Source organism: Hyperolius riggenbachi, chromosome 8 (assembly GCF_040937935.1).
Source record: "Hyperolius riggenbachi isolate aHypRig1 chromosome 8, aHypRig1.pri, whole genome shotgun sequence".
NCBI lineage: Eukaryota > Metazoa > Chordata > Amphibia > Anura > Hyperoliidae > Hyperolius > Hyperolius riggenbachi.
The window spans coordinates 275,225,323-275,251,869 of NC_090653.1; the positions used below are offsets into that span (position 1 = coordinate 275,225,323).

The following is a 26,547-nucleotide window of genomic DNA, read 5'->3' on the forward strand; positions in this document are numbered from 1 at the left end:
GCCTATCGCCGCGGGGAGCGCGCGTCATAGATGACGCGATCGCTCCCCGTACACGCCTTAAGGACCCGCCGCCGTCAGGCGTATTGCGGTCCTTAAGGCATCCACTTTGCCGCCGCCCATGGGCTGTGGACGGTCGGCAAGTGGTTAAAATGATGTGATACATGTTGACTAATAAGATGATCAAAGAATATTAAAGGGAACCAGAGGTGAGAGGGGTATGGAGGGTGCCATATTTATTTCCTTGTAAACAATACCAGTTGCCTGGCTGTCCTACTGATCCTCTGGCATAAATAGCATCTGAGTCAAAACCCTGGAACAAGCATATGGCTAATCCAGTCAGCTGAGTCAGAGTACCTGATCTGCTGCATGCTTGTTCAGGGTCTATGGCTTAAAGTATTAGAGACACAGGATCAGCAGGGCTGCCAGGCAACTGGTATTGCTTAAAAGGAAATAAATATGGCAACCTCCACATACCTCTCACCTCTGGTTCCCTTTAATAACACATACTATAAAAAAATATATAAAAAACATATAAGAAGAGCATGATATAGAACACTAGGAAAGATTGTCACATCTGTGTCACTTGATGTTGTGGCATCATGATATAAATAACCATATTGTTGTCTTTTCATCCATAGGTTATCACAGTTTTGTGGCAATGTATTGATTGTTCATAATTTACAGTAAAAATATAAAACTGTAACATCAGAAATTAAAAATTAAAAACTTAAGAGGACTAAAAGAGAAGACTAGATAAAAGTGTTAACAGAACAGTATGAATATATTGCTTAGAAAATGAATCTATTAAAAAATAAAATAAAAACACTGCACCACCAATCAGAGCCCACGATGTGAGAGCTCTGTTGGTGGGCAGAAAAGAGGGGGGAGGGGATCACTTGTGTGCTGAGTTGTGCGACCCTGCAACGAGGCCTTAAAGCTGCAGTGGCCCAATTTGTGAAAAATGGCCTGGTCCTTAGGAGAGTTTAACACTGCGGTCCTCAAGTGGTTAAGGACCAGAGACTATTGGCACAAAAAAACGGGGATCTCTGACATCACAGTGCAGGCATCCTCACTCTCGCCGTTCGCACCGCTCACCCGTCGCTCAAGCCCACTCGCTCTGCTGTTGCTATAATTGCAGAGCTCTGTGAGCCAGTCAGAAGCCGCTTTGTATTGAATATTATGACCAGATTGTGTGATAAGCTCTCACACTACATGGAGGTGGTAAAACTGGTCAGTGATTGGCCAACCATAATTGAAAGTGTGTGCCAGGCTTTAGTTAGTCGCTTACCCCAATAGAAGGAAGATGATCCAGGGGCTTCTCTGATCTTCCTCCATTCCACTGGCGCTCACAAGGTTGTCCATGTACGAACGTGGCCACACTGAGCAGCTGTGAGTACGGCCCGCGCAGAAACTCAAAGCTGCTCATGCACAGAGGAAGAAGTAGTGCGCGAGAAGCTCTATGCGACCACGCAGGCGCGGGCTGCACTTCAATACAGAGGAGAGTATCCAGAGGCTTCCCTCCCCCGAGCTATACTGTATATCTAGCTTGGAACTTTTAACTTATTTTTTTCCTCACAGGTATGCTTTAAAGAGACTCCGAGGAGTAGCTAAAAACAAAATCAGAAGTTACCTGGGGCTTTCTCCTGCCCACCGTAGGTTGGGAGTTCTCCCGGCATCCTTTTGGCTCCTCTCCCTCTCCCTCCGCAGAAATCACGACCGGTGACACCGGGGCCGAGTGTCGGGCTTACACTTCCAGAACACTTCCTGACACTTCGTGATGACAACGAGCGTCATGCTCGTCGTCATCACGCCGGCCCCTGTGATGACGCATAGCGGCCAGCGTGATGACGACGTCAGTCATTGTTCAAGAAGTGTCAGCCCAACACTCGGCCCCGGTATCACCTGTCGTGATTTCTGCAGAGGGACCGGGAGGAGCCAAAAGGACACCGGGAGACCTCCCAACCTACGGTGGGCTGGAGAAAGCCACAGGTAAGTTCCGATTTTGTTTTTAGCTATTCCTCAGAGTCCCTTTAAATTGAAATGATAAAAATGGACTGCAAAGTGTGTCTAACTCCAAACCTTCATAAAAACAGACATTTGCTTCATAAACTATGGTTCTCAGTAATGACCATCACATTTTGATCTGCAACTATCAATTGATCTCAGCACTGACAGTGGCTGGACAGTGTGCTGGTTAAGGGCTCCTCTGCCTTTGACGTGGGAGACCAGGGTTTGAAATTTGGCTAGGGACCTAGGGTCAGTACCTATTTAGTAAGAAGTCCCTGGGCAAGACTTCCTAACACTGCAGAGTGTAACCTTGAGTGCTTTGAGTCCAACAGGAGAAAAGTGCTATACAAATGTTAGGATTATGTTTAAAGGGAACCTTAACTGAAAGGGATATGGATGTTTCCTATTAAACAATACCAGTTGCTTGGAAGTCCTGCTGAGCTCTTTGGCTGCAGTAGTGGCTGAATCAAACACCTGAAACAAGCATGGAGCTAATCCAGTCTGACTTCAGTCAGAGCACCTGATCCGCATGCTTGTTGAGGGGCTGTGGCTAAAAGTATTAGAAACACAGGATCAGTAGGAGAGTCAGACAACTGGTATTATTTTAAAAGGAAAAATCCATATTCTTCTCAGTTTAGGTTCCTTTTAACCACTTCAGGACTGTTGTAGGCTTACACCCCTCTAGTGACCAGGCTATTTTTACAATTTAGGCTACTGCAGCTTTAAGGCCTCGCCGCAGGGCCGTACAATTCAGCACATAAGTGATTCCCCCCCCTTTTCTGTTGGTGGGCTCTGATCCTTGCCAGCGTGTTTTTTTTTATTATTGTCTTTTTATTTAAAATACATTTTCCTTTTTTTTTTAATTATTTTTATATCCTTTCTCCCTCCCCCCACCAGCCAATCACAGAGATCGGCTGTCATAGGCATCAGCCCATGACAGCCAATCACTTCTGTGCCTCCCATGGGGACAGCCGTGTCACACAGCTGTCCCCAGTACAGCCGTGTCACACAGCTGTCCCCAGTACAGCACTGCCGTAGATCGCAGTGCTGTACTGTGTAAATAGACTGCATCACGCCGTCTAACAGTCTCCTAGCGCCGATCGCCACTGGGAGACCGATGACGGAGTGGAGCTCAGTCATTCAAGCGTAGATGCGTGCGCAATCTCCTGCAAAACCCCGCCCCAGGACTTCACGCCAATTGGCATTGAGCTGTCCTGGGGCTGCCACCACATTCACGCCAATAGGGGTGGAGTGATTGGCAATGACAATGTTGTGCAAACATGGCAACAACTACACAAGCTTGGTGTACAAAAATATGCCAAGTCTTCAGCATTCGTTCAGTTAGAGTAGGTTCACACTTGTAAAAACATATCTGTGGCTCCATTTTTTGTCCCGGATCAAAAACACAGCCACAGATACCAATGTTAAAAATAGCAGCCGTCTTCACTAAAAAAAATGGATCTGTGGGCGTTCCAGAGGATCCGTGCTGAAAAACTGAACTGGTCCGGACTTCTTGGACCCCGGAGACACAGGGATAGCGGCAGGCAATTCAAAAACGGACCTCCCTCTACACAGACTCAGAAACAGAGGAAGATCCGGATTGCCTACTGCCTGCTCCTCCCAGGTGTGTACGCTGGAGGGGAAACAGCCAGGACAGGGAGTAGCAGGCACAGCGGCGGGGAGAGGGTCGCTCCCCCTCTTCCTGCTCCCCCTCCAGCTATTTGCACAAATGTTAAAGAAAACCTGTACTGAAAATAAAAGTCAAAATAAGCATACACAAGCCATACTTACCTTCCATGTAGTCTACTACTCAGTGTCTTTCTCCTCTCCCACGTCCTGTTTGTCCACTGTGATCAAGGGAATTTTCCGTCCTCCATTTTGAAAATAGCCATTACCCATAACAGCTTTCTGGTCAGCACACAGTTAAACTGTAACATCGCCCACTTGAGCCATAGGAAAACATGGACATTACCTGGTACATCAGTTTTCCTCTCAGCTATAACTGACAGCAACGGATATTTTACTGACAGCAACTGATATATTTCAGATCTGACAAAATATTGTCAGAACTAGAAGGGATTATTGTCAGAAGAAAATGGAAAGCTTCTGAGAGGAACTGATGACAAGGTAACTATGTAATGTTCATTTGAAGTTACCTCGTGTGTTTATTTTAAATATTTTTACTCAGTACAGGTTCGCTTTAAATGTATGCAGCGAGCGGGGACTCTTACCTTCCTTCCTTCGCTTGCCGCATGACGTCCTGCAATGCAACCCACTGAAGTATAGAGGGCGGCATTGCAGGAAGTCAAGCGGCGAGCGGTGGAACGCAAGGAAGGAAGGAATGTAAGCTTCCCCGCTCACTGCATAATTCAACATTTGCGCAAATAGTTGGAGGGGGAGCGGGTACAGGGGGACCTAGGTGAGGGAGGGGGGGCTGACCCCACCTCCCCACCACTGTGCTGGCTCACGTCCTGGCAGCCCCCCACCCACGGCCAGGGCTAGGGATACGACTGCTCAGGGTCCCTTTAGGTTTGCATTTTTGCAGTTTGTTGGCTCTTACAGAAAGATATACATTAATCCTATCTATGAATTTTTGTACTGAATAATTTTTGCATTAACAAAGAGATTGGATAACATTTTTTTTGATTGCCATCTAAACAGATATCCTTTGGTCGTGCAGAAGATTGAGAACAATGTGGCAACACTACTAACATTAGAATTACTCCCAATCTTTCGCATTTACCAAGCACAAGATTGTCAGTAAGATGCAAATAATTCTGCCTCGCATGCAAGTTTCATGCAGATTGTAATCAGCCTTGAATTGGGTCAAAATAGTCGGGAGGTGCATTTGATTGGCTCAATACCTGCTGCATGCAATTTGCATTAAATGCAAACTAGAATTAGTACCTCGCTAACCACCTAGAGGCACACCAGGCAGAACTGCCAACATTTCAGGACAGCAGCAAGCAGGCATGGGCTCACGACAGAGCCGGATTAAGGCTAAATGGGGCCCTAAGCAAAGTAACTGATTTGGACCCCCCATCATGTCGTAATAGAATCAGAAGATGCGGCTGCACAGCAACATGCCGCACACACCAGGGCAGCCGAGCTACTGGTTGCTATGGGCAACAGCCCGCTTTCCTCTGTGGGTGCACAATGCAGGGAATGGCAGCGGCAAAATGCAGAGTGAGAGATGAATTGCTGGGACATTTGCACTCAGGGGCTGGGGCACCCCTGTGAAGAGGGCGCCAGATAACAAAGCAGCAGCCCTTTCCCCCTGCATCTCCAGCCTGGCAATAGCAGAAAGCTCTGGACACCGCCAAACCGGAAGCCATTCCCCAGACAGAATTACATAATCACCCCCAACACCGAACAACCGATTTCCTCCCAAACTAGACAGCCACCATGCAGCCTCTGGTGACAGCACCAGATGACTCACATTCACCTATTGCGATCCAAGCAATAGAGGTCCCGTCATCCGGAGCCCATCTGGCTCCTCTAGTGTGCTGCCGCTCTGTCACTACTACTATTACTACTTCCTACTTCCTGTCTGATCTGAGAATCAGGAAGTTCAGAGCGAGCGGCTGCACTGTAGAAGAGACAGATGGGTTTCAGTTGACGGAATCTCTATCGCTTGGATCATGGATAGGTGAGTGAGTGTTTGCCATCTGCTGCTATCATTATTGCTGCATCTGTGGTTCTCTGTGGGAAGGGAGGGCGGAGTGGGCAGCGGCAGAGCGCACAGTAGCAGGAGGGGGACCTTGGAGGAGAGCCTGGCTCTGAAGACAATCAGCAGCGCACGGCATCATTTGACAAGACAAATAACATTTATATTGCGCTTTTCTCCTGGCGGACTCAAAGCTCCAGAGCTGAAGCCACTAGGACGCGCCCTATCGGCAGTAGCAGTGTTAGAGAGACTTGCCTAAGGTCTCCTACTGAATAGGTGCTGGCTTACTGAACAGGCAGAGCCGAGATTCGAACCCTGGACTCCTGTGTCAGAGGCAGAGCCCTTAAGGGGACTCCGAGCAGTGCCTGTGGGTATGCCTTTAAGCATACCCACAACTATTTAATTACATCCTCACACCTACCAGCATGATGTTTGTAATTATATCCCCCTGGGTTCCTTATATTTCATTGCATTGTGCTGAATCGAGCTGCCGACTTTGGAGAAAAGTCGTCATGTGGCCGCGATTTCGATCGCGAAAATAGCGAAAACTAAAAGGCATAGGGCGGCCGAGACAACGACAAATATTGTTGCTAATCTTAGGGAGCTATAGAGCCGACGGTGAGGGGTCAGAGAGCGGCGGTGTGGCAACACAGAGGCATGTCATGAGGCAGAGAACATGCCTCTGTCCCATCTGCCTCCCAAGGAACCGCTTCGAGTTCTCTTTACCCTCTTGAGGACTGTAGGCTTACACCCCCCCTAGTGACCAGGCCTAGTGCAGGGCCGTACTAATCAGCGCATAAGTGATTCCCCCCCCCCTCTCTTTTCTATCTCCTGCTTTCCAGGGGGACAGCTGTGTCGGCTGTCCCCAGTACAGCGCTGCCTTAGATCGCAGCGATGTACAGAGTAAATAGATCGCCACTGGAAGACTGATGGCGGAGCTCCGTCAAACAACCGCAGATGTGCGTGTGATCTACTGCAAAACCCTGCCTCAGGACTTGACACTAATTGGCGTTAGAGATTAGTACGGCCCGGCAGCAAGGCCTTAAAGCTGCAGTGGCCTAAATTGAAAAAAAATAGCCTGGTCACTAGGGGGAGTGTAAGCCTACAGTCCTCAAGAGGGTAAAGAGAACTCGAAGCGGTTCCTTGGGAGGCAGATGGGACAGAGGCATGTTCTCTGCCTCATGACATGCCTCTGTGTTGCCACACCGCCGCTCTCTGACCCCTCACCGTCGGCTCTATAGCTCCCTAAGATTAGCAACAATATTTGTTGTTGTCTCGGAGGGTAAATACCTGTTCAAAACACCTGCCAGGGGCTTTCCTGCAGGAATTCCAGAGCTGCCATTGTGTCAGCTCTTTCTCCCTGGCCGTGGCCCTTGCCACTCCCCCGCCTCCCTGCACGCTGGGAGAATCAACCTCTCCTTTCAGCATCATTACCCAGAGGTCACTAAAGTGAAAGTGGGCCAGTACAGCACACAGGATTGGCGGTTTTGGCAGGTACCTGATCTGCTCAGATCCCCCCAGGTAGTGTGTAATAAATATAAATATACAGTACAGATCAAAAGTTTAGTAACCCCTCATTCAAAGAGTTTTCTTTATTTTCATGACTAGAAACATTGTAGATTCACACTGAAGGCATCCAAACTATGAATTAACTATGAAGTATAGTACATAACCAAGAAGTGTGAAACAACTGAAAATATGTCATATTCTAGGTTCTTCAAAGTAGCCACCTTTTGCTTTGATTACTGCTTTGCACACTCTTGGCATTCTCTTGATGAGTTGCAAGAGGTAGTCACCTGAAATGGTCTTCCAACAGTCTTGAAGGAGTTCCCAGAGATGCTTAGCACTTGTTGGCCCTTTGGTCTTCACTCTGCGGTCCAACTCACCCCAAACCATCTCGATTGGGTTCAGGTCTGGTGACTGTGGAGGCCAGGTCATCTGGCGCAGCACCCCATCACTCTCCTTCCTGGTCAAATTGCTCTTACACAGCCTGGAGGTGTGTTTGGGGTCATTGTCCTGTTGAAAAATAAATGATGGTCCAACTAAACGCAAACCGGATGGAATAGCATGCCGCTGCAAGATGCTGTGGTAGCCATACTGGTTCACTATGCCTTCAATTTTGAATAAATCCCCAACAGTGTCTCCAGCAAAGCACCCCCACACCATCTCCTCCATGCTTCACGGTGGGAACCAGGCATGTAGAGACTACCTTTTCTGCGTCGCACAAAGACACAATGGTTGGAACCAAAAATCTCAAATGTGGACTCATCAGACCAAAGCAAATATTTTCACTTCCTTGTGTTCTTTAGCCCAAACAAGTCTCTTCTGCTTGTTGCCTGTCCTTAGCAGTGCTTTGCTAGGAGATATTCTACCATGAAAGCTTGATTCACAGTCTCCTCTTAACAGTTGTTCTAGAGATGTGTCTGCTGCTAGAAATCTATGTGGCATTGACCTGGTCTCTAATCTGAGCTGCTATTAACCTGCGATTTCTGAGGTTCGTGACTCAGATGAACTTATCCTCCGCAGCAGAGGTCTTCCTTTCTTGGGGCGGTCCGCATGTGAGCCAGTGTCTTTGTAGCGTTTGATAGTTTTTGAGACTGCACTTGGGGACACTTTCAAAGTTTTCCCAATTTTTCGGACTGACTGACCTTCATTTCTTAAAGTAATGATGGCCACTTGTTTTTCTTTACTTAGCTGCTTTTTTTCTTGCCATAATATAAATTCTAACAGTCTATTCAGTAGGACTATCAGCTGTGTATCCACCTGACTTCTCCACAATGCAACTGATGGTCCCAACTAGTGTTGGGCGAACAGTGTTCGCCACTGTTCGGGTTCTGCAGAACATCACCCTGTTCGGGTGATGTTCGAGTTAGGCCGAACACCTGGTGGTGTTCGGCCAAACTGTTCGCGTTCGCCCGAACGGCTCAATTCCTGGCCGAACAGGGCCCCTGTTCGGCCGAATACGGCCCCCCTATGGGGTCGCAGGCATAAGGGGGGGAGCATGCCCCGATCGCGGGGGGGGGGTTGGAAATTCCCCCCACCCCCTCCGCTAGCGCTCCCCCCTCTGCCCGCTTCCCCATACAAAAGTTTAAGGAAAGTACCGGTGGTAGTGGATGGCCTGGCAGTGGCACTGTGGAGTGAGGAGGAGGAGTCAGGAGAGTGACGCGTTGAGGGAGGCCGGGCAGCGGGCGTGAGGTCAGAGAAAGGGCGGAAGTACCACAAGGGTACTACCGCTGAACCGCCCGGCCTCCCTCAACGCGTCACTCTCCGGACTCCTCCTCCTCACTCCACAGTGCCACTGCCAGGCCATCCACTACCACCGGTACTTTCCTTAAACTTTTGTATGGGGAAGCGGGCAGAGGGGGGAGCGCTAGCGGAAGGGGTGGGGGGAATTTCTGACCCCCCCCCCCCTCCCCACGAAAAGCGGGATGTTCGGGGTTCGGCCCGAACATGCCGAACATCGAGGTCATGTTCGGCGAACTTTCCCGAACATCCAGGTGTTCGCCCAACACTAGTCCCAACCCCAATTATAAGGCAAGAAATCACACTTATTAAACCTGACAGGGCACACCTGTGAAGTGAAAACCATTTCAGGTGACTACCTCTTGAAGTTCATCAAGAGAATGCCAAGAGTGTGCAAAGCAGTAATCAAAGCAAAAAGTGGCTACTTTGAAGAACCTAGAATGACATATTTTTTGGTTATGTACTATACTTCCACATGTTAATTCATAGCTTGGATGCCTTCAGTGTGAATCTACAATGTTCATAGTCATGAAAATAAAGAAAACTCTTTGAATGAGGTGTGTCCAAACTTTTGGTCTGTACGGTGTGTGTATATATATATAGTTTTTTTATTTCATGAGTATACATCGGGCTCTCATTAACTTACCTGGGGCTTCTTCTAGCCTCCTGAAGCCCTCCTGGTCCCTCACCACCATTCTTCTCTGCCCTTCTGGACAACTTAACCAGCTAAGCGTTACTGAGCATGCCTTGCCCCATGCCTCCTGAATCACACTCCTGTGGCTTGTAGCGTTCTGTGCAGTCCCAATGAATTGCACACACACAGAACGCTCCAAACCACAAAGTATGATGAGACAAGACAATTAACATTTATATTGCGCTTTTCTCCTGGCAGACTCAAACCTGGGGCCATGCATGCAACTGTCAGGAGAACACTGCTATTTATTGGAGGTGTGCAGAATGAAGGCCTGCAGGGGGCTGGAAGAAGTCCCAGGTAAGCTAACCTGGCCACTTTTATGTCACTTTAGGTTTCCTTTAAGGTGTTTAAATGATCGATTCTTATATTTTTGTTACAGATATTGAAACACAGCAGTATAAAAAAAAAAGGACTGAAATGTATTGTATGAATTTTATTTTTTATGTTTCTGGATGTTTCCAAATGTGCAGTTCCCCAAGAATAATATGATGTAAATTGTTATGCTATTTAGGATACGGTTTCTCATTTGCATAAATTGTATTATGTCACTTCCTGGGAATGGGTGTAGAGGTAGTGGCTGAACTGGATGGGAGATGCCTGAGGAAAGGCTCTGCCCAAAACAGTTGTGACCTTACCTTGCTCAAATACATAGCATAGGCAAACGCAGGGGGGGTATTACAGCTGCCCAGAATCCCCCTCAGACCAGGGCCGGTGCAGTGTCTGGGGACAGGCACAAGTTGTGACACCAGAATATCTGCAGGTATCATGCAGCTCACAGCCCCGCCACCCTCTTTCCCTGCTACAGTTGACTTTGGATGGAGCAGCAGAGTGTGTACAGAGCATGGAGCAGCAGCGTGTGTACAGAGCATGGAGCAGCAGCGTGTGTACAGAGCATGGAGCAGCAGCGTGTGTACAGAGCATGGAGCAGCAGCGTGTATACAGAGCATGGAGCAGCAGCGTGTATACAGAGCATGGAGCAGCAGCGTGTATACAGAGCATGGAGCAGCAGCGTGTATACAGAGCATGGAGCAGCAGCGTGTATACAGAGCATGGAGCAGCAGCGTGTATACAGAGCATGGAGCAGCAGCGTGTATACAGAGCATGGAGCAGCAGCGTGTATACAGAGCATGGAGCAGCAGCGTGTATACAGATGCTGCCCAGTATAGGTTAGATTAGGTAGGTGCCCCCCATTATAAATTAGATAGCTAGCTGCTGCCCAGTATAGGTTAGATTAGGTAGGTGCCCCCCAGTATAGGTTAGATTAGGTAGGGGCCCCCAGTATAGGTTAGATAGGTAGCTGCTGCCCAGTATAGGTTAGATAGGTAGGTGCCCCCCATTATAGGTTAGATTAGGTAGGTTCCCCCAGTATAGGTTAGATAGGTAGCTGCCCCCCAGTATAGGTTACATTAGGTAGGTTTCCCCAGTATACGTTAGATTAGATAGGTGCCCCTCAGTATAGGTTAGATAGGTAGCTGCCCCCCCAGTATAGGTTAGATTAGGTAGGTGCCCCCAGTATAGGTCAGATAGGTAGCTGTCCCCCAGTATTAGGTAGGTGTCCCCCCCTAATGGAGGGGAGAGCCGCAGCCCAACCTCTCCCTCCCTCTCCCAGGGCTGCCCTCCGTGCTCCCCCCTCCAGACTTCATAGATAGAAACGACTCACCTCCCTGCGTTCCCATCACCGATCAGTCGCCGCTGGTCTTCTCTCCGCATACGCTGATACACACTGCTTCCTGTTTAGCCGGAAGCAGTGTGTATCAGCGTATGCAAAGAGCAGAGGACCAGCGGCGATGGGAACGCAGGGAGGGGAGTCGTTTAGTACAGGCTCCCCTGCGCATTGCTCTATCTATGAAGTCTGGAGGGGAGAAGCACGGAGGGCAGCCCTGGGAGGAGGGAGAGGTCGGGCTACCCTCCCCACGGCTGCGGCTCTCCCCTCCATGCAGCGCACCCCCTCTAGGGTGGCTGGGGTCACCCCACCTGGTGCAGGTCGTACCCCCCGCACCCCCGTCACTACGCTAGTGCCTGTCACTATCGTGGAGAGGAAAGAGAAGATGACTCCAGTCTCCATCCCTAAAGTTATGGAACCCTGCCTGACTACTCAGGCAGCTGCTGACCCGGAGTCCGTGCTTCATGCATGCTGGCTGCACAGTGTGTAAGTGTTTTATTTGTGCAATGTGTGTTGTCTGTGCAATGTGTGTGTGTGTGTTGCCTGTGCAATGTGTGTAAGTGTGTTGCCTGTGCAATGTGTGTAAGTGTATTGCCTGTGCAATGTGTGTAAGTGTATTGCCTGTGCAATGTGTGTAAGTGTATTGCCTGTGCAATGTGTGTAAGTGTATTGCCTGTGCAATGTGTGTAAGTGTATTGCCTGTGCAATGTGTGTAAGTGTATTGCCTGTGCAATGTGTGTAAGTGTATTGCCTGTGCAATGTGTGTAAGTGTATTGCCTGTGCAATGTGTGTCAGTGTATTGTCTGTGCAATGTGTGTCAAGGTGGCCATACACTGGTCGATTTGCCATCAGATTCGACCAACAGATAGATCCCTCTCTGATAGAATCTGATCAGAGAGGGATCGTATGGCCACCTTTACTGCAAACAGATTGTGAATCGATTTGAGCCTGAAACCGATCACAATCTGTGGAGCTGCCACTGCTGCCGCCCCCCCCTCATACATAACCTGTTACGGCCCCTGGTCCCCGCTGTCTTCTTCTCCGCTCCGGGCTCCAGACCGTTCCTGCAGCTACTGAACTTCCTGTCCAGGGGAAGTTTAAACAGTAGAGGGCGCTCTACTGTTTAAACTTCCTGCCGGGACAAGAAGTTCTGTGTAGCTGCAGCCGGTCCGGAACCCAGCGCGGAAAGAAGACAGCGGGAACCAGGGGACTGGCGCCGGCCGGAACAGGTTATGTATACCCGCTGTATTGTGTAGGTCGTCGGGCATTCGAACGCCGCTATCGACGCCCTCCTGACCCGCCGGCGATCGAGAAAAATCTTCCGCATGGATGGATCGATGGGAGTTCTCAGGAACGATCGATTTCGGACGAAAACTGATCGTTCTGTCAGCGGTGTGCGCGGCGATTTCACAGCAGATTCAATCACATTGATCAAAACGGCCGTATATCGGCGGGAAAATCGTTAGGTGTATGGGCCACTTTAGTGTGTTCTTTGTGCAATTTGTGTGTGTTATTTAGCCACTGTGTGTAAGTGTATTGTCTTTGCAATGTGTGTAAGGCTGCATTTCCACTTGTGCGGAATCGCCGGGAAAATCACCGCGGACAAAATCGCATGCGGGTGCGATTTTGCATGCGTTTTTCACGCGATTTCGCATAGGGTAGTAGGTATGCAATTTTAACCATGCCACTGCCTGTGTAAATTAACATTACTTCCTATGCGAATATCGCATGCGAAATAGCTGGAAAAAACGCATGCCAAAACCGCATGCGATTTACCTATTAAATACATTGAATGCGATTCGCATAGCGGTGTGCGGGGAGCTAATTCTGACAGCTCTGCCGTGCAGATTTTCCACGCACACAAAACCGCTCCGCACAACGCACAAGTGGAAACCGGCCCATCCACTTGTATTGGCTGTGCGAATCCGCATGCGGATTCGCTATAGTGGAAACGAGCCCTTAGGCTCCCTGCACACTGCAAATCCGTTTTCCGATTCCGATTCCGTTTTCGATTCCGTTTCCGATTTTCCTTGAATACATTCAACAGAAAAACGGATCAAAAAACGCAGCATGCAGTTAAGATTAAAAATCTGAATCGGATGTAAAAACAGATTAAAAAGCGGAATCGGAATCTGAAATGCATGCAGTGTGCAAGAGGCCTTAGTGTGTTCTTTGTGCAATGTGTTAGCCACTGTGCGTAACATAGCTCCCAACTGTCCCTCTTTTGGAGGGACAGTCCCTCTTTGAGAACCCTGTCCCTGTTAATTTTTTCTACTGAAAAAGTGTTTAATTTACTTTAAACTTGATTCCCATCCTTTAAATTGACGTATTTTTTATTTTAAAATGTTAATATGAAGGGAAATGAACCAGGATAGAAGGAATCAGTGTGGTTTGAATTATAAAACACTTTTCCTACAAAATGTTTACGATATGCGTGACTAGGGGTGTATCAGGAGATTGACTAGGGGTGTGTCGGGGGCTTAAGTGTCCCTCTTTCTCATCTCAAAATGTTGGGAGGTATGCTTTCCCCTTCATTACTGATGTCAACTATCCTCATTATCTGTATCCAAACTGCTCCCGATTTATTCTGTAGTCAACTGGGAGCAGATTGGACATTTAGGAATTAATGGTCAGATCCTGTCAGTCAGAAGGGAAAATGCATTATGATGTCCTACCATATTACTATACTGTATTGTGCATGGCTGAGGGAGACCTTTCAGGAATCCACCCCCCCCCCCCCTTTCAAAATTCTGGGTTTGCCCCTGCACAGCATCGATTGCAAGCTTTTGTTGTTTCATCTCCAACATTTCTCACTGAACAGAAGAGTGTCCCTGCTTTTTATCCATCAATTAGGAAGAGTCGTGTGAGCAAGAAAGTTAGAAACAAGAAACGAGACTAAAAAGTCTGGATACAAAAATTTTATTGCACAAGTAATAAACAATCCTTCAAAACAGAAATTTTACAAAACGCAGGATATTGGCACAAAACCGTAAACAGACAGGCGTGCAAATTCATGTCCGTTTCAGCCTTTAAAAAATATTTTAATATAGTGATTAGCTTAGCTTATTCTATATGTTGTGCAAATCCATTGTCTCCCAAAGTCTGCTGATTGCTTGAGGGGTCGCTGCTCAGTTAGATCTGACATGGCCAATTGCTACAAGCTACTCAGCATTGCCAAAAACAGCAGGTCTTGTGGGATGTTCCCAGGATGCAATGGATAGTACCAGCCAAAAGTGGCCCAAGGAAGGAGACTTCTGTCTCAAAAACTGGGGCGCTTTTGTGCAACTTTTGCTGATCATCGGCAAAGCAGTGTACAGTAGCATCCCTTTAAAGGACTTACAAGGCGACAGTGGGAGGGAAAAAAATAAAATAAAAAATAAAGTTCAATGCCTGGCTGTAAGTTTTATCCAGGGCCGGTTTAAGCAACAATGGGACCCCAGGGCAAAATAAACCTGCCCCCCCCCCCCCCCCCCCCCAACAGATACCCCGGAGCAAAAATTGGCATTAAGGGACCTTTTTTGCAGCTGGTATAGTCAGGGTTTGAAGTCCCAGTCGGTCGGAGCCCCACATTCTGGCTACCCCAGCCTGCATGGGGGACAAGGGGTTAAAAAGTTTCAGGAGGGGGGACCCCACATAATTGAAAAAAAAAAATTTTCCACACTCTAAACATAAAAAAAATTTGGGAAAAATAGGAAAAAAAATGCCAGGGATCTTCATACAGCCATATTGCGGCTGTATAGCGATCCCTGGCCAAAGCGCTGCGGCTGCGTATGGACCCCCTGGAAACCCCGTCAGGAAATTTATTGCTCTTTCTTTTGATACATGTAAAATTACACTACCGTTAGGTACTAAAAGTGACATTTACCGCATTTAAAAGTATACTTTTTTCCTTCGAAACTTTAAAATCGATTTTCTCAAAACCTATAAGGTCTTTTTGAAAAATATTTTTTTCCTCTTATTCCCAATGATCTCCTTAACATATCCTGCAAATGTAGGGTTTCTAGAATTTAAGGTGGATTTTCCATTAACCATTAAAGTCGGCTGGTTTTTAAATGTGTATTTTTTTTTCCTTTGAAACTTTAAAATCGATTTTCTCAAAAACTATAAGGTCGATTTGAATTTTTTTTTCCTCTTGTAGCCACTGAGGGCCCCTACAAGCTCTGGGGCCCTGGGGAAGCTGCCTCCTTTGCCTCTATGGTAGCGCCGGCCCTGGTTTTATCCACAGAGGACGCCCTCTGTTTCATTCCGCCGTGGTGTCATTCATCTTTACAGCCCAAGGTCAGGACCCAACCCGATCCCTCGGATCGTCTGCATCTGCCCCAATAAATATGGCCGCCAGGTCCTGCCGCGCCTGCCCGCAGAGCTGCGCAGCCGCACTCGCGGCTAAGACAACTGCAGGAGCAGCAGGACCTGGCTGCCATATTGATTGGGGCAGATGCAGACGATCCGAGGGATCGGGTCGGGTCCCGACCTTGGGCTGTAAAGATGAATGACACCACGGCGGACTGAAACAGAGGGCGCAGATGGTGTCCTCTGTGGATAAAAAAAACTTACAGCCAGGCATTTAACTTTTTTTTTCCCACTCTCGCCTTGTAAGTCCTTTAACCTCCCTGGCGGTAAGCCGGGAGGCACCGCTCAGGCCCCGCTGGGCCGATTTGCATAATTTTTTTTTTTTGCTAGCTAGCATCTTTTTTTGCTACAATGCTAGCAATGTGCTAGCTGCGTGTAGCATCCGATCGCCGCCGCTACCCGCCGATCCGCCGCTATTCGTCGCGCCGCGGCCGCCCCCCCCCCAGACCCCGTGCGCTGCCTGGCCAATCAGCGCCAGGCAGCGCTGTGGGGTGGATGGGAGTCCCCTTTGATGTCACGACGCCATGGCGACGGGGGAAGCCCTCCAGGAGATCCCGTTCTTTGAACGGGATCTCCTTATCTCCGATCGCCGGCGGCGATCGGAGGGGCTGGGGGGATGCCGCTATCATGTAGCGAGACTTTGTCTCGCTACATGAGAAAAAAAAAATATTTCAAAAACACTACTTTGCTGCCCCCTGGTGGATTTTTTTAAACCGCCAGGAGGGTTAAAGTAAACTCCAAGGGATCAGAAAAACTATATCAGACTTGGTCAAACATTGTATATTTGTACAGACTCATTCGGTGGGAGCGGAGCACCGAGATTACTATATCCAGAGGTTTACCACAAAGAGGTTTTACTGTACAATGTATCCCTATGGGATAATTTACACAGGATTAAGTATGAATGGAATGCAAATGGGACCTGTGTTAATTAACGGATAGCCTATCCACTCCTATCCCACAGAAGACCTGTTGTATCACAAATTGCTAAGAAGCCTAATGCTGGCTATAAGAGAGCTGTCAGAACACACAGTCTGGGGTCTGGGCAGCCACAGACCAGTCAGATCGCTGTTGCTGAACCCCCTACAGCTTTTTTTTTTTTTAATAAAATATTAGAGTTCTATAGATCTCCATTATATACATATACAGAAAACGTTATTCACAGCATATTTTATAATAATAATAATAATAATCAGAACATTTGTATAGCGCTTTTCTCCTGTCGGACTCAAAGCGCTCAAGAGCTGCAGCCACTGGGACGCGCTCAGGAGGCCACCCTGCAGTGTTAGGGAGTCTTGCCTTGAACTCCTTACTGAATAGGTACTTGACCTAGCCAGGATTCGAACCCTGGTCTCCCATGTCAAAGGCAGAGACCTTAACCAGTACTCTATCCAGCCACCACTGAATATTTTGTGTGTGTCTCTCTCATGATTAAAAAAAAAAAAAATGAATCTGTAAGATGTTGGTAAAAACATATTGCTGAAAGCATCAGTTTTCTATGTGGAACAGCCACATAAAAAAAGCAGGCGATTCAGTTAGGTTATCTGTTCAGTGATAGGATAACCGCAACTTCCATCTCCTCACTGGTGAAGTATGAATCACCTCCGTACAGGGCTATCACTACTTCTTCAATGAGATATGGAAGACTTTAGAGATGCAACACGATGTACCGCACCAAGTGTAAAAGGGACAGTTTTACCTAAAATAGATCCAGTTTCCTCCCAAAAATGGTTGTATGCAGTCGTTCCCTAAAGCACCATATTTTTTTTTTTTTTACATTTTGCACATTGGATGCGTTTTACTGTTCCCAGGGAACGCATAACATAGAAGGAATCTGGTTAACAGTCCCACTGATGCGTTGTGCTTTCATTTAAAAGCTTGATCCCTTGCATGTTGCAATTTTGCACTTTCCATTACAGTCAAAAGAAAAAACACACACAAAAACAATTCATAAAAAACATAATGCCCAATAGCTTTCAGGTATCTCCTTCATAGGATTTGTGTACAAGAGTACAAAAGTGCATGAAGTATGCAAAGGCAACCCAAAGTTCATTACAAAAAAAACAAAAATAAATAAAAATTCTTCAGCGCTGTAAACATTACATCGACAATCGTTGATTAATCGTTGGATATGATCCATGGATTTGTCGCTCAACACTGATCAGTGTGTATTGTTGATTCAAAACTTCTGGATTTTCATTCATTGCTGAGCCAGAGCCCTTGTTCTAGAAAGTAAACATTTCAGGTTAGGTTATGCCTCCATAGTAGTTCAACGAACAGACACACAAAGTGCACTGGGCAAGGTACGCTCACAACCTTAAAAAGGGACTGGTAAGAAGCACCCGCCACTCTTGGTTGGGAGAGGAAATGGAAGCCACCTCAAATGTATGCCACACGCTCCGGTCTGGCAGTGCAAAGGGTGGGAAAGTTACATGGCAGCCCCCAAATGTGCCATCATGGGGGGTGTACTCATGCACGCCAGGCCTCATGCAGGCGTGGCCGCGCTCATGTGTGCTGCCCGGCAAGCAGCGGGCAGGAGCAGAGAGGACACAGGAGGCCCCTTGATTGTACAGTCTTAAATCTATGTGGAAGGGTAAACCGTGTATATACAGCAAAGTCTCTGTTATCCAGAACCCAGGCAACCGGAAGTCTCAACTAACGGGCATGCCTGAGTGATAACAGGGACTGTGCTTTTTACGCCTATTAAAATACCTACTGAGCCTACAGTGATTATTATTATTATTATTATTATTATTATGTATTGTATTTATAAAGCGCCAACATATTATGCAGCGCTGCACAATAGATAAATGGGTTAACATACAAGGTAGGACACACAGGAAACTCACAACAAAACAAGATCATGCAAATGATTTGATTGCAGTACAGAGTTATAGGTCAAAATAGTGACTGTTCTAGTCCACAAGAGGGGGATTGACAGTAAGATTGCATAATCAAGCTGGAAACACTGAGGAGGGCCCTGCCAGAGGCTTACAATCTAAAGGGTGGGGGTGGAGACAATAGGTTCATCTGTTGAGAGGGTGTCTAACAGAACATATTATGGTGCTGGTGTAGGGGGGTATGCGAGCATGAAAGGGTGAGTCTTGAGAGCTTGTTTGAAGATATTAAAGGTGGGGGCGAGTCTGATGGCTGGTGGGAGTGAGTTCCAGAGAGTAGGGGCAGCCCTGGTGAAGTCCTGCAATCGTGCATGTGACTGAGATATGCATAGTGCAACTAGTCGCAGGTGATTGGAGGATCGGAGGGGGTGGGCTGGTATGTGCCTGTGGACCAGAGATGTAGGTTGGGCAGGTCTTGCGCACTGATTTGTAGGCCAAGCACAGGATTTTGAAATTGATCCTAAAGCTGATGGGGAGCCAGTGTAGGACTTTGTCTAACAGCCGTTCTGAATCGCCTAGTCTGCTCATTGCGACTTCTGGCGTCTGTGCACACAAGTCGGCATGTTACGTTTCCCAATGCAGGTCACCTGAAACGCCACCTTCCATGCACGGGGGAAGCCGGAGATCTGCTAGCAGCCGGCTAGGTGATCCAGAAAGGCTGCTAGAGATCGCTGGAGGCTCAAGTATTGGGGGTGGGAGAGAGTTTGTGCTTTTTAGACAAGTTGTGTAAACAACCGGCAAGCACATGTATACAGAATCAGATGATCCACACCAGTGCCGGATACCTAGGACTCTGCTGTATAATGAACAGTAGCAATAAAAAGTATGTGAACCCTTTGGAATTCTATGTATTTCTGCAAAAAAATTTCATAAAATGCGATCTGATCATCTAAGTCACAACAATAGACAATTACAGTCTGCTTAAACTAATACCACACAAATAATTAAATGCTTCCATGTTTTTATTGAACACACCATGTAAACATTAACAGGGCAGGGGGAAAAGGTATGTGAACCCTTGGATTAAATAACTGTTTGAACCTCCTTTGGCAGCAACAACTTTAGCCAAACGTTTCCTTTACAAAACAGTTACAGTACAGCAATATTCTTGGGATGTCTGGTGTAAATCACTTTCTTGAAGTCATGCCATAGCATTTCAGTCGGGTTGAGGTCAGGACTCTGACTGGGCCACTCCAGAAGGCGTATTTTCTTCTGTTTAAGCCATTTTGTTGTCTATTTACTTCTATGGTTTAAGTCGTTGTCTTGTTGCAACACCCATCTTCTACTGAGCTTCAGCTGGTGGACAGATGGCCTTCAGTTTCCTGCAAAATGTCTTGATAAACTTCGGAATTCATTTTTCCTTCGATGATAGCAATCCATCCATACCCTAATGCAGCAAAGCAGCCCCAAACCATGATGCCCCACCACCATACTTCACAGTTGGGATGAGGTTTTGATGTTGGTGTGCTGTGCCTCGTTTTCTCCACACATAGGACTTGTTCACACCAAGGACATATTGCGTTTTTTTTTAAAGCGCCAGCGATTTTCAAAATTGCCCTAAAAGTGCTTCAGCAGCGATTTCCTGAGAGTGTTCACATTTGAGCGGTTAATTTCCAATCTGCTCAGCAAAGCGCCGCCTGTACTATTTTTAGGGCGATTTCGCTACAATGGAAGGTATAGGAGAAACGCAAAACGCTCACAAAATCGATTTGTAAAGTTATTACGTTTGCGCTTTTAAGAATACATTGTATTTATTATTTTCCGGGTCAAAGACTGCACTTCCTGACTTGCGTCAGGAAGTGAAAAAACAAATCGCTCTGCAAAAGTGTTTTGAAAAGCGCTTTACAAAAAAAGGGGTAAGCGCCGGGAGAGGGTGGGATACTCAATCTCAAAATGCTGGCCTCAGCGATTGTGAACAAAGCCATAGTGTTGTCGTGTGTTTCTTCCAAACAACTGAACTTTGGTTTCATTTGTCCACTGAATAATTTGCCAATACTGCGGTGGAACATCCATGTGCTCTTTTGCAAACTTTAAATGTTCAGCAATATTTTTGGGACAGCAGTAGCTTCCTCTGTGGTATCCTCCCATTAACTCCATTCTTTAGTGTTTTACGCATCAGAATCGCTGAGCCTAACAGGGATGTTAGCGTTTGCCAGAGACTTTTGTAAGTCTTTAGCTGACACTCTAGGATTCTTCTTCACCTCAGTGAGCATTCTGCGCTGTGCTCTTGCAGTCATCTTTACAGGACGGCCACTCCTAGCCTAGGGAGAGCAGCAGCAGTGCTGAACTTTCTCCATTCATAGACAATTTGTCTTACTGTGGACTGATGAACAGCAAGGCTGTTGGAGAACAATTCTTAATCGTAGGTCTTCTGAGAGCTCATTTGTGCGAGGAATCATTCACATCAGGCAATGCTTCTGGTGTAGGACAGGGCAACCAACACCTCCAATCTCATCTTATTGATTGGACTCCATCTGGCTGACACCTCACTCCAATTAGTTCTTGGAGATGGCATTAGTCTAGGGATTCACATACCATTTCCACCTGCACTGTGAATATTTACATAGTGTGTTCAATAAAAACATGGAAACAATTATTTGTGTGGTATTAAACAGACTAATTGTCTATTGTTGTGACTTAAGGTGCGTACACACATGCGACTATAGTCGTTTGTAACGATCGTTCCCCGATCTTTACCAACGACGATCGTTACAAAAAACGAACCAATGACTATTAAGGCAAACGACGAACGAGGGAAATCGCTACAAAACAAAGTTCTGTCTTGGCGGATTTTTACCACCGACGATCGTTAGCGAAAGTGGTACATCGTTGGAAACGATCGTTCGTACCAGGCTGGACATGCGTATTTCACTTTTTCTCCAAGGAACTTTACAATTTTATGCGCAGGCGCATTAAGTGCTTTTACGTGGTGTAATGTTCGTTCTAACGATGTGATCGTTACACACTTTTTACAACTAACTTTACTTCGGTCGTTCTTTCGTCAATTAAAAGTTCGTTCGTTGTCCTCAACGAACGATCGTTGTCGCATGTGTGTACGTAGCATTAGAGGCCAACTGAAGTGAGAGGGATATGGAGGCTGCCTTATTTATTTCCTTTTAAACAATAACAGGTACCTGGCTGTCCAGCTGATTTATTTAGCTTCAGTAGCGTCTGCATAACACCAGAAACAAGCTTGCAGCTAGTCTTGTCAGATCTGACAATGTCAGAAACACCTGATCTGCTGCATGCTTGTTCATGGCTAAAAGTATTAGAGGCAGAGGATAGCCAGGCAACTGGTATTGCTTAAAGGACAACTGAGGTGACATGATTAGATAGACATGTGTACGTACAGTGCCAGGAACACAAATAACTAGGCTGTGTTCTTTTTATTATCCTCTGCCTGAAAAAGTTAAACATCAGGTATGCAAGTGCTAGTTTCTGTCCAGGTTGGGGCCGGGTCAGACTATAGCATAACCCTCACTGATTACTGCCATAAAACGCTTTCCTGTCAGTAAATGGGTTCTGATAGCCGGAAAGAGATAAATAGGGTCAATAATTCATAGATTTGAGCTCTGGCATACTTTAAGGAGTCATTGAGCAGGGACAATGAAACGGTAACAACTTAAAAACTAGATTTAAATATAAAATAAAACTGTGGGATATCTAAAAACAAAGTCATATTTAAAGAGACTAACAATTTTTAGCCTTATTTCTTCTATCCTATAAGTTCCTATACCTGTTCTAATGCGGTCTGTCTTACTGCAGCCTTTCCTAGTTACAAAGTGGCTGTATTATCTCTGTTATATAATCTAATCTTTCCTCTGACGGCTTTGTCAGGCTCAGGAAGGAATGTGCTGTTCTGCTTGTGATAGGATAGAAGCTATACACACCCTCTACACCCCCCCTGCAGGCTCTGTATGAGTCACAGACTGAGCTCCTCTCACCCTATCACATGCTGGTTAGAAGCCATGTCTTGTTTGTAAACACTGCCTAAAACTGGCAATTACAAGCCAGGATTGCAGCAGGGAGTGGCAGAAACAGCACAGAGGGACCCAGGAGAACATAATGAATAGAATGGTATGCTTTTTATTGTAAGGATTTTACAGTACAGATTCTCTTTAAAGAGACTCCGTAACAAAAATTTCATCCGGTTTTCTTCCATCCTACAAGTTCCAAAATCTATTCTAATGTGTTCTGGCTTACTGCAGCATGTTCTACTATCACCATCTCTGTAATAAATCAACTTATCTCTCTCTTGTCAGACTTGTCAGCCTGTGTCTGGAAGGCTGCCAAGTTCTTCAGTGTTGTGGTTCTGTGATGCATCTCCCCCCTCCAGGCCCCTCTCTGCACACTGCTGTGTGTTATTTAGATTAGTGCAGCTTCTCTCTGCTCTATTATGTTTTACAAGCTGGATAAATCATCCTTTGAGCTGGCTGGGCTTTCACATACTGAGGAATTACATACAGGCAGAGCTGTCTGCACTCTGCAGGAAGAAACAGCCTGACACTTCAGTGGAAGAGAGCTGCAGGGGGAAAGAAACACACAAATGATCTCTTGAGATTAAAAAGGAAGGCTGTATACAGCCTGCTTGTGTATGAATGTATTTTCTATGTGTGGACATACTGTACATCAACCTACTTCCTGTTTTGGTGGCCATTTTGTTTGTTTATAAACAAACTTTTTAAAACTGTTTTTAACCACTTTTAATGCGGCGGGGAGCGGTGAAATTGTGACAGAGGGGAATAGGAGATGTCCCCTAACGCACTGGTATGTTTACTTTTGTGCGATTTTAACAATACAGATTCTCTTTAAGAGAAGCAGGACAGATATTGTTTATCTCATCCGTTTATTTTCACCTGGATGTACTCATTTCCTTTTAAAGGACATCCTTGGTGAAAATAAGTATGGCAGCCTCCATACCCCTCTCACTTCAGTTGTCCTTTAGATGAAGATCAGATCACATTTTATGACCAATTTGTGCAGAAATCCATAAAATTCCAAAAGGTTCACAAATGTTTTATGGCTACTGTAAATGGCTACTTTAGGTAGTCTCTCATATAACATAGAAGTGGTAAGATTGTACAATCAAGATTGTCTCATTAGTGGGCACCTTTATTGACCTAAGTCAGGTAAGAGGAAGTTGATTTTTCTGAGTTTATGATTTTGGAGAGAAATTGCATTTTTCACACAATATAACAAACATAATGCTAAATGCACACAGATTTTCTGGCCGATTGATTATTTCCAACATGTCCGATCTGTTTTCAAATAGTTTTCCTATAGGAGTGAATAGAAAACAGTCGGAAATCAGATGGGACATTTTAGAAATAATCGATCTGACAGTAAATCTGCCAGAAAATCTCATAGTGTGTACCTAGCAGTAAAGCAAACCTGAACTGAAAAACTTAAAGGACAACTGAAGTGAAAAAGAATGTGGAAGTTGCCATATTTATTTCTTTTTAAACAAATCCAGTTGCCTGGCAGCACTGCTGATCCTCTGCCTCGAATGCTAGGTACAAACAATACAATAACAGATTTACTGCCAGATCGATTATTTCCAATATGTCTGATTTCTGGTCCATTTTACATAGAAGTGAAAAGGAAAAAAATTGAGCAGAAAACAGTTCGGAATCAGACAGTAAATCTGCCACCTAGGATAACACTTTTAGCCATAGACCCTGGAACAAGCATAAGCAGATCAGGTGTATGACATTATTGCCATATATGACAAGATTACATGCTTGTTTGTGTTATTTGGACACTACTGCAGCCAAACAGCAGGGCTGCCAGGAAATTGGTATTGTCCATTAGCAGCTTCAACAGAGTTATCTGATTTGAGATAAGTGTGCTGCTTTTAACCCCAGCAGGCAGAACGCGTTGTGCTGTAAATTCTTGGAATGCTTCGATGTCTCTCTACTAGCAGAACACATAGAAAGCAGAAGTCCTCTGTTATTGTCACAGGCCAGAAACCCACTAGGAGCGATTTCTAATCGCTAGTGATTTGAAAAAGCTCTTGCTAATGCAATGCTATGGGGGATTTTTATAAAATCGAATCGCTCAAGTGGGATCACACACATAGCATTACATTAGCAAGAGCTTTCAAATTACAAAATGCTCAGAAAAATCGCTCCTAGTGGGTTTCTGGCCTCACACTGCCCCCTAGTGACAAGTGGCCATAAATACGCATTATAGCAGAACTAATTAGAAGCAAGGAAATGTATCAAATAAAAAAAATGCTAAAATAAACTGGCCTGGAGCACTTGCAAGCCTCTAAATAAAATCATCTGCTAAAGGGTTAAAAATGATAAATTTGTCAGCCTCCATATTCCTCTCACTTCAGTTGTCGTTTAAAGGGATACTATCGATCAACCAATTTGTAATGGCCCATACTCACGGGCTACAAATGTCGCCGCAACACACGGGGCGCGCGTGTTGCAGCGACAGGTCGCCCGTGAGTATGCGGCGTTGCACGGGCGCGCACCCCGAACCGTCGCTCGTCGCTGATGTCGCCGGCGATTGAACCGCTCAATCGCCTGCAACTGTCACTAGTCCGCGTGAGTACGCGGACTAGCGACAGCAACAAGATAAGAAATGCATTGGGCTTCCGGCGGGGGGAGGAGCAACAGCGACAGCTTCCGCCGCATCAGTTGCCAGGCCCCTCCGCCGTGTGTATGCGGAGGGACCTGGCGACGAGCTGTCGCCGGCCTGTCGCGCACACGCTCACGTGTGCTGGCGACAGGCCACTTTCGTAGCCCGTGAGTATGGGCCATTAACCTGAGTTTGAGAGAGTTGCTGAAGTGCTGGTAAATAATGATGTGTACATTTCATCTGCTTATCTCTTGTTTACTGTAACAAATTCCTTTCACTCTGAACTGATGGCAGTCTGCTCATTTTGTGAAGGGAGAGTGAACAATGAGAGAAGGGGGGGGGGGGGATTTCCCTCACTGTTATCTGTGTGTGTAACCATGTGTGGGAAAGCTCTCAGAAGCTGCCTGTGTTTCTGAGCTTTCTGCAGAGAGCACAGGAAATGTAACTTGTTTTATACATTTATTGTCAGTGACTCAGCTTTTCATACCTTTTTTGCTTTCAGGGAAAAATACTCTGTAGTCTGATTGATATGCAAAAAACAACACTGGCTGTGCATTGAAGCAGACACCTCTTTGCAAATGATTTGTCCCAATAGAGCTAAATCCTACACACAATGAATTAAAGCTTTTGCCTGTGATATTTAACATGAAAAGTAGGAAAATGTTTATACAGCTACTTAGACATTATTTCTACATTGTCATTTTAGAAGACTTGGGAATGGATAGTGTTCCTTTAAGTTTATTTTCAGTTCAGGTTTGCTTTAAAGTGAACCAGAGATGAAAATAAACTAAAGGGATAAACAATTGGATCTGTCCTTTTACTCCTAAAAATGACTCTAAAGAGATCTCAGGGTTTTATTTTATGTCTAAACATTTACAAAAGCAGATTTAATGTTTCAAAGTCTCTGCTTAATTGCAGCGTCTCAAGAGTCCCAGCGTGAGAATACAGGAACTATTGACCTTTTTATATTTTCCTCTCACAGTAAAAAGCCCAGGTATCTGCCTAGGAAAGTGTTTTATAGCTGTAATTTGTTATCAGTGACTGGACAGTCCAGACTGGAGAAAAACTGTCACTTCCATAGCCGATTACAAACGCTTTCAGGCAGGGAAAAAAAGAAAAAGGAGCACAGCATAAGTGTCTGTATGCTCACCACTGTATATGCACATGTCTATCTCACCATGTCACCTCTGGTACATTTTAATGTTTGTTATATTTTGTGACCTTTGCAAGTCCTCCATTGACCTGGATATTCAGCCTGCTAAATGGCATCACTTACAGGACATATTAAGGTGACACTGTTGGGGGAATCTTCCACTGTGTGGCCTAGTGCACACCAGAGCGTTTCCGCTGCGGTTTGCGATCTGCTTGCGGGTGCGGATCCGCTAGGGTAATGTATTTCAATGGGCTGGTGCACACCAGAGCGGGAGGCGTTTTGCAG

General features: G+C 46.0%; 1 protein-coding gene across 2 annotated transcripts in view; it reads right to left on the minus strand.

Moving 5' to 3' along the window:
- Positions 1–15,754: 15,754 nt before the first annotated feature.
- Positions 15,755–26,547, minus strand: part of LOC137528572 (uncharacterized) — a 77,854-nt gene continuing 67,061 nt past the window's right edge. For both annotated transcript variants that reach the window (XM_068249914.1, XM_068249913.1), the window contains exon 7: positions 15,755–17,849. In XM_068249914.1, coding sequence (XP_068106015.1) covers positions 17,724–17,849 — 126 coding nt within the window. In that variant the 3' untranslated portion in view covers positions 15,755–17,723. The remainder of the gene's footprint in view (positions 17,850–26,547) is intronic.